We start from the raw sequence: 14,378 nt of genomic DNA, 5'->3' as shown, positions 1-14,378 counted from the left end.
GAAACAGCCTCAGAGTGTATTGATGCTACCGAATAACAGTGACCAAGCTGAAGTCTTTGGTACCAGAAAAGAGGATTATATTAGACAAATTAACAGCATGCATGCAAGCAAAGACTGAGGGTGTGACAGAAAATTTTAATAGGTTTGAACAAGTATTTTCTGATTTTAGTGGCCAGCATTTGAGTACGGAACCAGGAAAGAGACTGTTGGTAAATTTTCAAGAGGATTGTTGCCTGACGTCCAGACGCGGATTATGACATCTGAAAGTGCATGGCAGGCAAAATCACAATCTGAAGTACTACACATGGCCCTGTATTACGAAAATAGGGTTAATATTGAAAAAGACAAGGTGGAAAAGAAGGGTGATTTGAAAACTAGAGTCCTTTTGCAACAAATAGCGAGAGGATCGAGAGGGGGGTGGGGGGGGGACACCCAACTGAGGGGTCAGTTCATACCTCAAATGGGTCTACAGATGGGTCCTGTACACATGACTCAATGTGCGTATTGTAGACAAGAGGGTCATTAGAGGGCACAATGTCTGTCTCTCTAACAGAGAACAAATGGTACGTTTGGAACGATTGGAAGGAGATCAAGAGGTAGACCTGTTATGACCGGTCCTAGTAGATTCCACCGCAAGATATGAATGCGAATAGTCAAGGGGGACAGCAACAGAATGCGAGTAGTGGGAATGTTTCTGATAATACTACACACTCTTATTTTACTGAAGACTTCACATCTGATGATCTTCTGTTTCGCTAGGACAGCCCGAAGCAGACTCTGGAACCAATACCTATTCCTGTTGATCAGAAAGGACCCTACGTTGAGATGAAAGTGGGGAATAGGGAGCATATCTTTCTAGTAGATACCAGAGTACAGAAGTGCTCTATTGACCTTCTGCGTGTTCCAGATGTACCACTGTCAGGGCAGAGCAATGTTTCTGTAGGGCTTTCCGGTACGCCACTGATTAGTACGGTATCTCGGCCGGTGCCGATTGCATTACACTGATTCATGTCCATTCTTGACGACGAATTGCATAAAACTTTTTGGGATTGAACTTGTTGAAGAAATTGAATGCTGTGATTTACTGTTCTCCAGATGGAGTATATCTGACGATTCCTCCCCAACAAAATTTTGCTTCGCAATTCTTATGTATGCCTTTACTGAGTGAACTATGTAAGGTACCTTCGCATTTACGGGTGGTAAATGACAACGATGTGGGGATCCTTAATGTTGAACCAGTTTAGATTGTTTTGAAATCTGGTATTACACTGCCACGTGTTCCGCAGAACAATATCTCTGTTGAAGGCGAACGTGCTTTGAAGAGTATTGTTTCAGATTTGATAGATCGGGGTGTGATTGAAGCAATTTCTGGTAGTGTGTGTAATAGCCCTATTTTGCCTGTTTATTAGAAAGGGGACAATGCTCTGCATTTCTGTTTTGTTATTGATTTGCACACGATTAACAAAGTCGTAGCGCCACAGTTTCCTATTGTGTCCGATGTTACCACCATTTTGACTATGATTCCGGCTACGGCCACACATTTTAGAGGAGTCGATTTTACAGAAAGCCTTCTTCAGCATTCCCGTCCACATTGATAGTAGGTATTTGTTTTAATTTTCCTTTGGAAGACGCTCCTTTACATTCACACGTGTCCTGCAGGGATACACAGAGTCTGAGTATTAATAGTAGGACATTGAAAGAACAGCTTGATATGCTTGAATTGCCATTAACCTGCATGTTGCTGCAGTACATTGACGACTTGCTTATTGCTGCCGACTCCGAGGGTATTGTGGTGTTGCTGGTTAATTTAGCTGCACATGGTCATAAAGCTTCATTGATGATGTTTCAGTATTGTCGAAAAGAAATTGCAACCTTTTGTTTGCAAGGACACCTTACACTGGGGTTTGCCTCTCTCGGTGATGAAAAAGATTGATCTTCTTTTGCAACTTTCCCTCCATAGTTCAGGAAAGCCCCTAAAATTTGCATAGCTGAACACTCAGCCCCTGAATAATCATACTGTGGGCATCCATGTCTGTTCTTGAGTCGTATTTGGATATATTTTGCCTTACTGAAACCTGCATCACCGAGACGAGTGGCCCAATGATCTTGGTAGTTGTTCCAGAAGGATATTCTATTTGTCAAAACCACCAACAGGGTCATAGGGGAGGGGTGGCTGTCATTGCCAAAAAAAACATCGGGAATTCTTTAGATCTCCCAACCATTGTCAGAATTGTGAAATTCTTCACTTAAAAATGACACCAACCCCAGACTTGTCTAGCCTTGTTGTATATCGGCTCCCAGCTCACATGCAGATTTCAACGAGGAAATCTTACATCTCCTCAGTGAATTAAGTGGCCCAAACTGTTTACTCTTCTTGTAGGTGACTTCAACCAGTGGCGCAACAGCAGCCAGGATAAAGAAGGTGTTGCTCTAGTAGCCGGTTTGAACAACCTTTTCGCTGAGGTCGGATCGCTGAAGTCCCAACTGGGTTGTGACCAGAAACGTAACGGCCCAGATAACGAACACCACTCCCTGCAACTGGTCGGACCACTTCATAATAGACTTTCTCGCTCAACCTCACGACCCCCCCTGTGAAAACCAATAATCATTCCAGAAAGGTCTCCAGGCGTAACTACAACAAAGTACACCCCACCGACCTACAGCAATGCATGGACAACATCATGGCTTCCACACAGAACGATGATTCCCCAGAAATTCTAGCCAACATATTTGATTCTACACTTAGCTGTCTGATAAACAGACTTGCGCCTATGAAAGTGTCGGGGACAATTTGAGCCATCACAAATGGTTTACTGCAGACCTTAGCTCTTTGAAAAAGGAAAAGGAAGGCCGAATCTACATGGTTAAGCAACCGTCTGAAATAGATAGGAACAAATGGAAAGAACTTGAAAACATTTACAAATCTTCTATACTTGATGCAATAAACCTTTTTAATCATCAGATAGCTGAGGCAGATAACCCGAAAAAATAAATTGAAATTCTAAAATCCCTTCATAAGCCAGAAGCCCCTAAAACCTGACTTTATCCCCTCTAACCAAGACTGTACAAGGGCCCAATTGGCTTTCGAGACCAAGGTATCGAAAAGCCTGGTAAAGGACCAAGAATGATCTGACCAAGGAACTCACTTATCCCCCACTGTTAGGGAGATTTCTCTTATAAGTCTAATTTCCCAAACCTAGTGAGTCCCCCAGCAGCTTTGCTGAATTCTTTTTTTTTTTTTCTCCTGTTAAGAGTGAGACTCTTTTCCTCCCACTCTTAGGCATGATTTGAGGTATGTTTTTGACTTTTTGTGTGCTTATGGGCTATGGGGTATTTTACTCCATAGGGTATCATCTGTTTTTCATGTGTTACACAGCACCCTCAGTGCAGTAACACAGGGGTGTCATAGTGACCCCCAAACATAGACTCCATACCCTGGGACTGACTACTGTCTCCCAGGGCATGTAAAGTCACCATTGACTTTACTAGTCCAAAATTGTGAACAGAACCAGTACAAACCATCATATTGTGGAAGTACTGGAAGGGGTTAATTCGATTGCCCCTGGGTCTGTTTTCAAGGGGGCACTGTCCAGTCCTCCCTTGTCGAGTTTCTGGCTGGTGGCAGTGGTTACCATGCAAAATATTCCACCGGAATATTTCCTATGGGATTTTCCCATTGATTTTAAACGCACCACTTTTTGGTGCAATGTTAAAGATACCGCCGGTTTATTTATTTAATATTAAATCGACGGTTGGGTCTTTTTGCCAGAACTCTTTTCTAAAATGGCGTTCGTGTCCGTCTCTAACTCCAACCAAGGTCGGGCCCTTTGTTCCTCTTTTTGGCGGGCTCCTCCACAGAAGCCCTCCAAATGGTGCCACTCTGTCTGGGTTCCACAGGATGTGTGGGGAGGGGAATTGGCACCCTGGACTGCGTTGCCTTAGCAACCCAAGTCACACTCTATTCTGATTGGCCCAGTGGTGAGTCGCCCGGCTCACCACTTAGCATGTTTGAGTAACAGCTAGGCTGTTGAATGGGAGGTTTTCTGAATGAAAGCAGGGCTTTTGGGACTGGGACTTCAGAAGTCGCCACAGGACCTAAGACGCCGAAGAGGGAAGAAGCTGAGCCATCTGCAAATGACAACACCACCGGTGGAGCCCTGCTGCAACGAGTTTGCCACTTTCCCAACGACAGATCTTCTGCTGTACAAGTCTTCTTCCTTTGAGCTGGTGGGGTCAACCAGTTCGCCCCTTTCGCCTTCCAAAGACGTCTCTTGGTCGAATCGCCCGTACCAAGCACTCCGGCGGCCGGATAGCCAAGTTTCACCACTTTGACCGAAAATAAAAGTAACACACCTTTTAACCGACGAACTCCGCGGCTGGTTTCATCCCTGTGCAGTGCATCGACTCCAAGTTTCCTCCACGACGAGATCCTCTCTTCCCCTGGTCAAAATAACGAACTGCAACCACTGACAGGAACAACTGCCACAGCTGGAGCTTCCTCTCTCTTTAAGGTACTGTGTTCTGCCTGGCCTCCCTTTCTACGGATTGCTAAAGGTGTCCCTTAAATCCTTGGCTTTCCAACTGGGTTGGCCCCAGACCTTCTAACTTTACTTCTTGAATCGCCCCAACCTCTTTTGAACATTCTGCAAAGACTTTTAGTGCATTTTAAACTGTGTGATCTTGGACACATTTCTCTTTGCTCCATTTAAAGTGGGCCTGGCCTATGAACTTTGGCTCTACAGTGTATACTGCCTTTACTCCCTTGCTTTGAACTTCTAAAAGTGTTGGGAACTGTTTTATTTCTATGCCCTGCCTTTTTCTTTCCCTTTAATTTAACTATTGGAGTGCCATCTAGGCTACGCGCTCACATCTGTTTTAACAAATAGTGTTGTGTTAACTCTGACTTGTCTAATAGTTGTCAAGGGAGGTGTGTATACTTTAACTGACTGTGTTTTAACTTGCTTTTGATTAGGAGTGCTAGTGTATTTCCTAAATTATGTTTTAAATAAATAATTATATACTTTTGATACAAAGCTCTGGTCAGTGTTTGTTTGCTCTAAAGTGTTAGCCCTATTGTGTATACTCTATATACTGCCCTACTTTTCTTGGGAGAAGTCTGACTGCTCAGCAATAGCTACCAGGTAAATCTGGGTGGTGCAGACTGCTACCAATTGGGTTTACTGCTCACTCCTGTAGTCTTAATCTTCTTGCAGTGTTCCCCAAGGGAACTACACAGGCTTTTGCATAACACCCACGCCCGAGCCTGTTATGGAAAAACACTTGAGTTCCCTATTTTCTATTACCACATCCGAAATGATTAAAATCTTGGCCAACATACTGTCCTCTTTGTGCCCAGGTAACTGCCTAAATTAATGCTTGCGAACAAAGAGATAGTTGTTCGCTTTGTGAACTCCTCTTTACAATGGAAACTGGTGCCTACATCCATCAAGGCGGTTACTGTCACTCCTCTTGTGAAGAAACCTGGCCTAGATCTTACCTACTCCAACAATTGAAGACCATCACAAACTTTCTTTCTCTTAATCCTGGACAAGATCGTGACTACCCAATATCAAGCATTTATCGAAAACGCAGGAATTTTACACTCTAGACAGTCGGGTTTTCGAGCTTGTCACAGTACCGAGATGGCCCTTATTGACTTATACTCTCACATGCTTGATATTGCTGACCAAGGAAATGTAGGCCTTTTGGTCCTTTTTGGACCCGTCAGCCGCTTTTGACCTCTTGGATAACAAACTTCTTTTCCAGCATCAGAAATGTGTGTCAATGCTGTGAAGACTATCTGGTTCCAGTCCCTTCTGTCCCAGAAAGTTTCTAGAGTATGCTGGGGCGAAGTCACCTCCCCGCATTCACCCATTACCTGTGGCGTTCCTCAAGGGGCCTGCATATCTCCACTTCTTTTGAACCTGTACGTAAGACCTCTCTGAGGTCCTGGAAAAGAAAGGTGTATTTTACAAATTACGCACTTGGACATATTTACGCCCAGATTGAGTCTTGGATGAACCACCACTGGATGTACCTTAACGGCAACAAGACTGAGATCTTGTTCTTTGGACCTCCTCATGGCAGAAATAACCTGCAACCAGACTACCAGTCTTCTTTCATTCACGACTGCATTTTTCCGGTCGTGGAAAAAGTTAAGACCCTAGGGTCCTGGGTCCTATTTGAACTTCGCTCTCAATGCTGATACCAATGTTATCCAGATCTCTAGATCCTGCTCATACCATCTCCACCTGTTTAGGATTATTTGCCCATTTCATTCAGAGACCAACTGCGCTACCATCGCTCATGCCACCATTCTCTCACGCTTGGATTATTGCAACGCTGCTTTCTTCCAATCTGCAGCCTCTTGCCAATTTCTCCGATGCAGCCTCCTTGGTAGAACATCTGAATGCATCCATTAAGAAACTTATCAATGCCCTGGCTCCAATCAAAATGAAATTGATCAAACCCACAACTAATAAGAACAGCTGGTTCTCAGAAGAAATTCTCACCGCCAGACAAGCCAAAAGGGCACTGTAAAGAATCTGGCGTAAGCACCCCAGGGCACTGATTACCTCCGCCAAAGCTACCCACTACAACAAAAGATTAATTAACGCCCGGTCAAATGTAGGAGACATTTTTAAAATCTTGGCCAAATTTGAAGATCGCCCAGTTCCTACTAGTGATCTTATAAAGAACTCAGCTTGGTGTCAACAAGTCCATAATGGCTTCATGCAGCACACAAGGAAGACATCAACAAAAACTCTCGATTCCTGTGACTCAGATACACCAGAACAAATGCCCAATATCATTACCAACCATGGCAATAATATCCCCTTGTTTGCCTCTAGTCACTATTCAGAAGAACAAGTGTGCAAGGTTATTTATGACCTTAAGGCCACCTCATGTCCAGATGATGATTGTCCCACTGACCACTTTTTAAAAAAAAAATTGTAACTGTTTATTTTTCAGCAGAATGGATTACAAATGATCATATATCAAAAAGAATATCAAACAATGTCGCCAGCATCCTTCCTGCCAACTACCCCCATCTGGGGTGCAATTTGCTGCTGAAATTTAACTAATAAAACAATACAACACCCTCACCCCCTCCCCCCACTTCAATAACACTTTAACATTTATGTGGAATATAGCATCTACAATCAATCACCCGGGAGAACCCTCCAACCCCAGACCTTCTCGCCACTCAGGTGTCCCCAGTTATAGGATAGAGACATTGCGAAGCAACCTATGTTTAAAGTAAATTTGATCCCTGTCGTCCATAAATTCATGTAGTGGTGCCCAGGTGTTAACATATTTAGAGTAGGAGCCATCGGCAATTGCTGTCACTTTCTCCATGACCATCACCCCCCAGAGCCTTACCCACCATGCGGCCACCACAGGTCTTTGTTTATTCTTCCATGCCTGCGCTATGGTAATTCTTGCTGCGCTGAGCATGTGAGTAATGAGGCCAGCCCTGCTTCCAGAGTTGGCGTAGCTCCCCTCCACTGCATCGCCCAACAAGACGACCACCGGGTCAAATGGCAATTGGGTCTCGGTTATATCCTTTATATGACTTAGGACCTCCTTCCAATAGGTCTCTACCACCGGGCACCTCCACCACATATGAATTAAATCTCTGGGTTGTCCACAGCCCCTCCAACAGAGGATGGAATAGTGTGAGTTGATGGAATGCATTCTTTGTGGGGTCATGTACCAACGAAGGCAGAGCTTGTACGCCCCCTCTTTAATTGATGTACATTTAGAGCCTTTGGCAGTGCGATGCCATATGCAGCCCCATGACTCCTCCGAAATAGGTCCACCCACGTCCTCGGCCCATTTTTGCATATATGCAAGGATCTCCTCCAGGTCCGCTCCCCCCATCAGCCGATAGTCTTGACACCCCTGTCTCATCTTTTCCCTCTTGTACCGTAAGCTCCAGCCCTGTGGGAACTCTTACAGCTCTCTCTCGTACCTTCCCATTGGTGATCCAGTGTCGGAGTTGGATGTAATGAAAGCGTTCCGTCTCCGATATTTGGAATTTAGCTTTACAACCTTCGAAGGTCAACGGCTCACCCTCCGAGTACAGATCCCCCAATACCAGAGCCCGTTCCTTCCCTCCCCACTCCTTCCAGAAATTTTGCTGCAAACCTGGCGTAAAATCTGGGTTATGAGCTACCGGGGTAAGCGGGCCTCCCCCCACCCTCACCTTATTCCCCTGTAGTGCTTTGTCCCAATACCATAAGGTGGTCTTGGAAGACCCCAGTAGTGTGCCCCCTTTATCTCTGTGTCGGCATGCGAGGAAGCCCAAATGTTCCAGCGGCATCTTTGATGCTGCTTTCTCCAAGATCACCCATCTATTTTGATTGTCCCTAGGTGACCATTGCAACATGAGGGCCACCTGAACTGCCCATAAGTACCTGTGAAATTCCGGAACCCCCAAGCCCCCCAGAATCCCACTGACCTCTTAAAGGGCTCATTAAATCTACTTGTTCCCAGGCTCACTAGGCTAATCTATCCTTTGAGGGTATCGTTCCAACATCTCTGAAAACTGCGTGGATCACCCCACTGCTAAAAAAAGACAACCTGGATCCCTTAATCACAGACAACTATAGGCCCATAACTAATGTGCCTTTCATTCTAAACATTCTTGATAGATTGGCCTATATTCAACTTCAGGCTCATGTGGAAAAATAAAACATCCTAAGCAGGCGATAATCTGGATATAGAGCACAGCGTGGCACGGAAACTGCCATGCTTGACCTTAAGTCCACTCTGGCTGGCATTGCAGATAAAAATCATCCCTCATTGCTGATGCTGCTGGACCTCTCCGCATCCTTCGATCTTGTTGATCATGCCTTGCTGGTGACAAGCCTCGGAGAGGTCGCCAATTGCTGCAGCTTAGCCTCCAATTGGATTTCTTCTTTTTTGGGTCCCCGCACAGTACGGGTTTGTGTGGGGAACGATCACTCTACCCAATCATACAAACCTGTGGTTTCGCCTCAAAATTCCTGCTCATCGCCGCTCCTTTTTAACATCTATATTCAGCCTTTGCTGGACCTGTTGAACAGACTGGGAATCTAATATACCAACTATGCCGATGATACCCAGGTTGTTCTTCAGCTCAGCAGGCACTACAAGCAGGACCTTACCGCTCTTAACACCATCTATGACACCATACAGAATTGGATGGCCCACAACTCCTTGCCCCTTAACACCAAAACTGAACTCCTGATCGTTGCCACCAAGAACACGCGGAGTAAACTCACTTCCGACTATTCTGAATTTCTGATTGTGGTCACACTATTCTGGTCTCAAAGAAGGTGAAAACCTTGGGAGTAATCGTAGATGACGAACTGTCAATGAGGCCTTGCGTATCTTACATTAGGTTGGCATGCAGCTTCATTAGCAAGCGCATACAATATATTCGACCATTCATCACTGCTGAAAACTGTGCTTTGTTGTCTACGCCATTAATTATCTCCAGGCTCGACTACTGCAATAGTCTGTTGGCCGGCACCACTGCTCTGAACATCAATGCCCTGCAGGTTACCCAAAATAAGGCTCTACGTACCATTTTCAAGCTTGCTCATCGTACACACATCTCTACATTCTGGAAAACCTTACATTGGCTCCCTGTCAGTCAAAGAATATCTCACAAAATCCTTACCTTAGCTCACAAGTGTGCCTATCCTTCTCATGGCCAGCATATCTATCGGCTCGTACTAAGAGCAAGTCGTCCACCAGAAATCTTTGTTAATCTGTTGCACTTATACGGGTTCAACCAAGATTCAAATTGGTCCGTTTTGGTGGCAAAAGCTTCGAAGTCCAAGCTCCACTTCTCTGGAACTTTTTTCTTGCTTCCATACGCCTCACGAACAACTATACCTCCTTTTAAAAAGGCCATTAAGACTCATCTCTTCAATCTGAGCCCTGATTAAGTCCTCTCTGCTTCCCTGGTTTGAGCTCATTGCTTGTCTGTACGTCTCGTCTGATTTTAGGTGCGCCATGAGGCCTATAGGCATGAGTGCACGGTAAAACATTTTAAATAAATAAATAAATACACTGCTACTTGGTACTTGCAAGAAAAATCTGGCTAAATTACAAATCTCCCAGAACGATGCTGTGCAAATAGTCAAAGGTAACTCTAGGAAAGAGCACATCTCTAGCAGCCAGAAATCTCTTCACTGGCTGCACGTATACAATTTAAAGCAGCCTTGCTTGTCCACAAATCCCTCCATGGACACGCCCCCATATACCTTAAGAATATGGTGACTCCTTATCTTCCTATTAGAGCTGGCACTAGTGGCCCAACCCATCTTCAAGCATGCCTCTGGAAAAATGTCCCCGTGGCCTCAGCCCGATTTTGGAATTCATTACCCCTGACCTTGAGAACGGAAACAAACTTGATCAACTTCCATAGTCAATTGTAAATTCACCTTTTTGAGTAATCTTTCTGGTCCTGGATAATCCGCACTGAATTGTCCCGTCTTTCGGTTTGTTGTCTTGTGTTGTTGTTTCCCCCGCCCTGCTCCCCGATGCCTGAGGGCTTTCCGCCCTATAGAAATTAAAAAAAAAATGAATTCTCTGGTTCTTTTTATTCACCTGCCTTACCACTGTACAGCATTCTAAATTGCTTTATTTGTATTCTAAAAGTGAAGTGTAAATGCGCTTAGTAGAGCACACCAAAATTAATGTGTACGTTGTGGCAGTAGATGTTTGTGTCTTCCTTCCCTGTGTTTTTTCATTGCCAAGTGTTTGCCTAAGGCATAAATAAATAACTTCTGCGTAACTTTCATTACTAAGAGTGCTCTGCATCTGCTTAACCAAGCCCTTCACCACTCTCACACGCCCTAAGTCTAAGCCTTGTTGCTCAGTCACACTACCCAGATAGTTTGGCTAGACATTAATGTCTTTATCTGTTCACTGAACAGGGTGGCTTCTCGGACTCTGCTCAGAGGGTTACGTTTGAAAATCCATCTGAACTGGAGTGACACCTCCCACCAGCAGGACTTGGAATCAGCCGGTCTGGAAACAACGTTGGCAGCGGATTTATCACCACCGTTGTTTCCGGACCAGCTGACTTGTAATGAGGCCCATATTCCTGTAACAGTGCTTGAATGCCCCCGGGCTGTCGAGCGCTTTAAAAATGCAAAAATAAATAAAAATTGTTAGTAGGAGTCGCATGCAGGAAACCTTCTGAAACTGTAAGCTCAACAGGATAACGATAGTGGAAATACATTTCAGTGATTCTCTGGCCTGTTGGTGAAATTTAAACTTTATGTTCCCTGAGAAATAAAGCAAAGGTCTTGGTAAATAAAATGTTTCCTCCTCTTTTCCTGATCGTTGTTTGTTAATGTGAATTTGTGTGTGGACTTAAATTAATTCCCAGAAGAGAACGCTTTCTTCACCAATGATGCAGTGACGATCCGGAGCAGCAGTAGCAGCAGCGAGGGTCTTGCCAAAGCACTCGGCCTGGGCCACGAGGCTTCACTGGAGAGCAACGAGGTGAGGCATCTTGGCAGACACTCGCCTCTAATCGGCAGGATGCTTTGCAAAAGCTTTTTGGGTGGAATAATTTGTTTTAAAGGGCTATTGCACGCATCGTTTGGTTTCTACCTGTTCACGCTACACACTGTTTAGCCATAGGCTGACCAATTGGTTAAAAAGAGAAAAAAAATACCGTCTATGTGGATGGCACAATTACTTTTTATTGGACCGTGGTTTGAATGAGAGCCTAGCATTGACAGTGAGAGAGCACATTGAATTAGTCATTTTCTACTGCTGTGTTTAAAATTGCAAGTCAAAATTACAAGTCAACAATTTCATTAATGACCAGGGGCAACTCGGCCTTTCGTACTTCCATGGGTGGAAAAATGAAGTATTGTTAAATTGGGTAGTAATACACCCGTAACTTGCAGTGCTTCAGAATTCATGTACATTTAATATTAAGCTTATTACTCATGCCCATTCCCTCCAGTATAAACAGTTAAATTACCCATCAGCCAAAGGTACTTTAGTAACCATGCTGGGGGTTATAGTGATGTGGTGGCTGGTTTCCCCCCACTCTTACAGGGACAGCATACAGTGGACTCCTGATCCTCTTGCAAGGTGAAGCTCTGCTGCACCATGATTCCAAGGAACCATCTTCTGTGATTCCTTTCCTTGATCCAGCAGGCACGGTTTTATGCCCTATCACTAATATTGTGACCCACTGAAGTTCTTCGACATGTGTATTTCTGTCCCAGAATGGTAGCACCATTTTGCTTCTCTCTTTGGAAAGTGCCTGCACCATCCTTGAATTCTTCGGGACAGAATCTGTTGCTGTCCTTTTTTAGCAGTAAGCTCCCCTGTACCGTCCTGTAGTGTAAAGCCAAGGCTGCAGCATTTACTGATTTGATATGAAGGTTCTGCATTCTTCATATGCTTCACTGCTGCTTCTGCTCCGTCAACCGACTTGAGATTCACCTCTGGGAGCCTGCAGCCCTTCTAGCCCAGAACCTGCTCCGTTACCTGTGCTGCCCAGACACTGGAATTCCTTTCAGCACCCTTCGAGTACACCACAGAGGTCTAGGAGACTATCCGCCTTATCCTCATGTTGGCTGTCTTCTGACTCCAGTTCCACATTAGGTCCTTTATTTTTGTGTCTAGGCGCCAGGCTTTCCAACCAGTAGATCACGAGCTACTGGTAGCTCACTTGGGGCTCCCCAGTAGCTCCTAATCAGACACCGAAATTAGCACTGTTTATTTTGGTGTCTGATTTACCTGGGCATCTTCCGCTGCCCCTGCCTCTCCTCTTCCTGCAAAGCAGTCAAAAGATTTGTGCACGGTGAGATGAGGGGCAGAATATGTGCTTGAAGGGCTTGGGGCAGCGTCCCAGCAAATGGTTAACTATCAGTTACAAATGGGAAACGTGTGTTGTCGCCATTATCACCAAGAGGTGCAAATATGGTTGATTTAGAAAGGGAAGGGGTGTATACATCTAGATGCCATGCGACACAAAGCTGGGGCTGTGATCGTTTCAGTCTGTTTCTTTAGACTTATTTCGGTAAGCATTTTGCATGCTGTTAATTTTAGGCTTTCAATCACAATGGGGAAAATAAAGTTGTGTGTGTCTGAGCTGGCAAGATAAAATATTCATCTAGCGGTACATGTTGTTTTAAACTGTGATTTTATTGTATTTGAAGAAACTGAGTTCTCTGTTTTTAAGACCATAGTACCCCGAATTGTATTAAAGGTTCAAATGGAATTTGCCTTTATATGGAGGAGCCAACCTCTATGCGTGTCCCAAAACAGGAGTCAAGCGATAACCGCAATTTTACATTTAGGTAAATGTGGCAAAACTACTAGCTGCACTGCATTCTGGTGCTTGCCCACTTAAATTTATAAAACTAAACGGGGTGTAAAATAACATGTGCTATCAATGCTAGGACTTGAAGTAATTTGGGTATGCAGACTTTCCATCACATATATTTCCATCAAAAGTATTTCCATCGAATTTGTTCCAATTAAAAAATATGCATTGAATGCATATTAATTGCGGGTAAAGGGTTAATTTTGTTTTTGTTGTATTTTTAAGGGTTAAAAACAGGGGGAGTTTGGGGGGACACCCCCACCCAAAAAAAACATGCATTCGATGCATATCTTTTCGTTGGAACAAATTCAATGGTACTTGCCTTGGATGGATAAAAATCGATGGAAAGACTAGTAACCAGTATTTTGTTGAGAATAGTGAGCAGTGGTATGCATGTATATATTTTGATATGTATAGGATTAATATAGTTACTAAGTGACAGAGCACTGTACAAAACGGGATGTTGAAAACAGGGAGAGAGCGTTGTGGAGAGCCATGGGATGAGAGAATATGGTTGAGCCCCTTTGGCTCTGTACACAAACCGGGAGATCTACAGCGATCTGTGGGGAACCTGTATGCATATTTTCAAATTCTGGAAGGGGATCTTCAGTACTGGTTTGAAATGGTGCAATTTATGAGCACTGTTTTTGCTGAAAATGTTGCAAAACACCACACAATTTACAAGTAATTCTCTAACACATGGAAAATAACAATCGATGTCTGGTCACCAACATTACGCAGGATATGCCGCCACTGCCACTGTAAAACAGATGTTGCCAATGCAAACAATGTCATTGCCATTTTAAACCATTTTTGTGATGCTGTAACCCTCAATATGTCTGAGAGAACTGTATGTGCAAGCCAGACATTGCCCATTTGTTATGCACCAGAATGATCTTCGTGATTCCGGCAGGTAGAGGCAACGACCCTGTGACCTGTTCTCTGTGATGCTGCCCCCTTCATAGAGGGCAGACTGGTGGCAGGTGTCCACCCATTATGAATCAGTCGCCCCTCGCTACAACCA

The 14,378-nt window shown here is 44.4% G+C and overlaps 1 protein-coding gene across 4 annotated transcripts in view; it reads left to right on the top strand.

Annotated features, from left to right (window-relative positions):
* Positions 1 to 14,378, top strand: part of ANKS3 (ankyrin repeat and sterile alpha motif domain containing 3) — a 590,125-nt gene that overhangs the window by 294,833 nt on the left and 280,914 nt on the right. For all 4 annotated transcript variants that reach the window (XM_069646876.1, XM_069646875.1, XM_069646877.1 and 1 more), the window contains one exon: positions 11,393 to 11,508. In XM_069646876.1, coding sequence (XP_069502977.1) covers positions 11,393 to 11,508 — 116 coding nt within the window. The remainder of the gene's footprint in view (positions 1 to 11,392; positions 11,509 to 14,378) is intronic.

The sequence above is a fragment of the Ambystoma mexicanum genome, chromosome 2q (assembly GCF_040938575.1).
Source record: "Ambystoma mexicanum isolate Mex_15411 chromosome 2q, UKY_AmexF1_1, whole genome shotgun sequence".
NCBI classification, from domain to species: domain Eukaryota; kingdom Metazoa; phylum Chordata; class Amphibia; order Caudata; family Ambystomatidae; genus Ambystoma; species Ambystoma mexicanum.
Note: the sequence above shows the minus strand (reverse complement) of the source record. Positions and strands in the feature narration are given on the sequence as shown.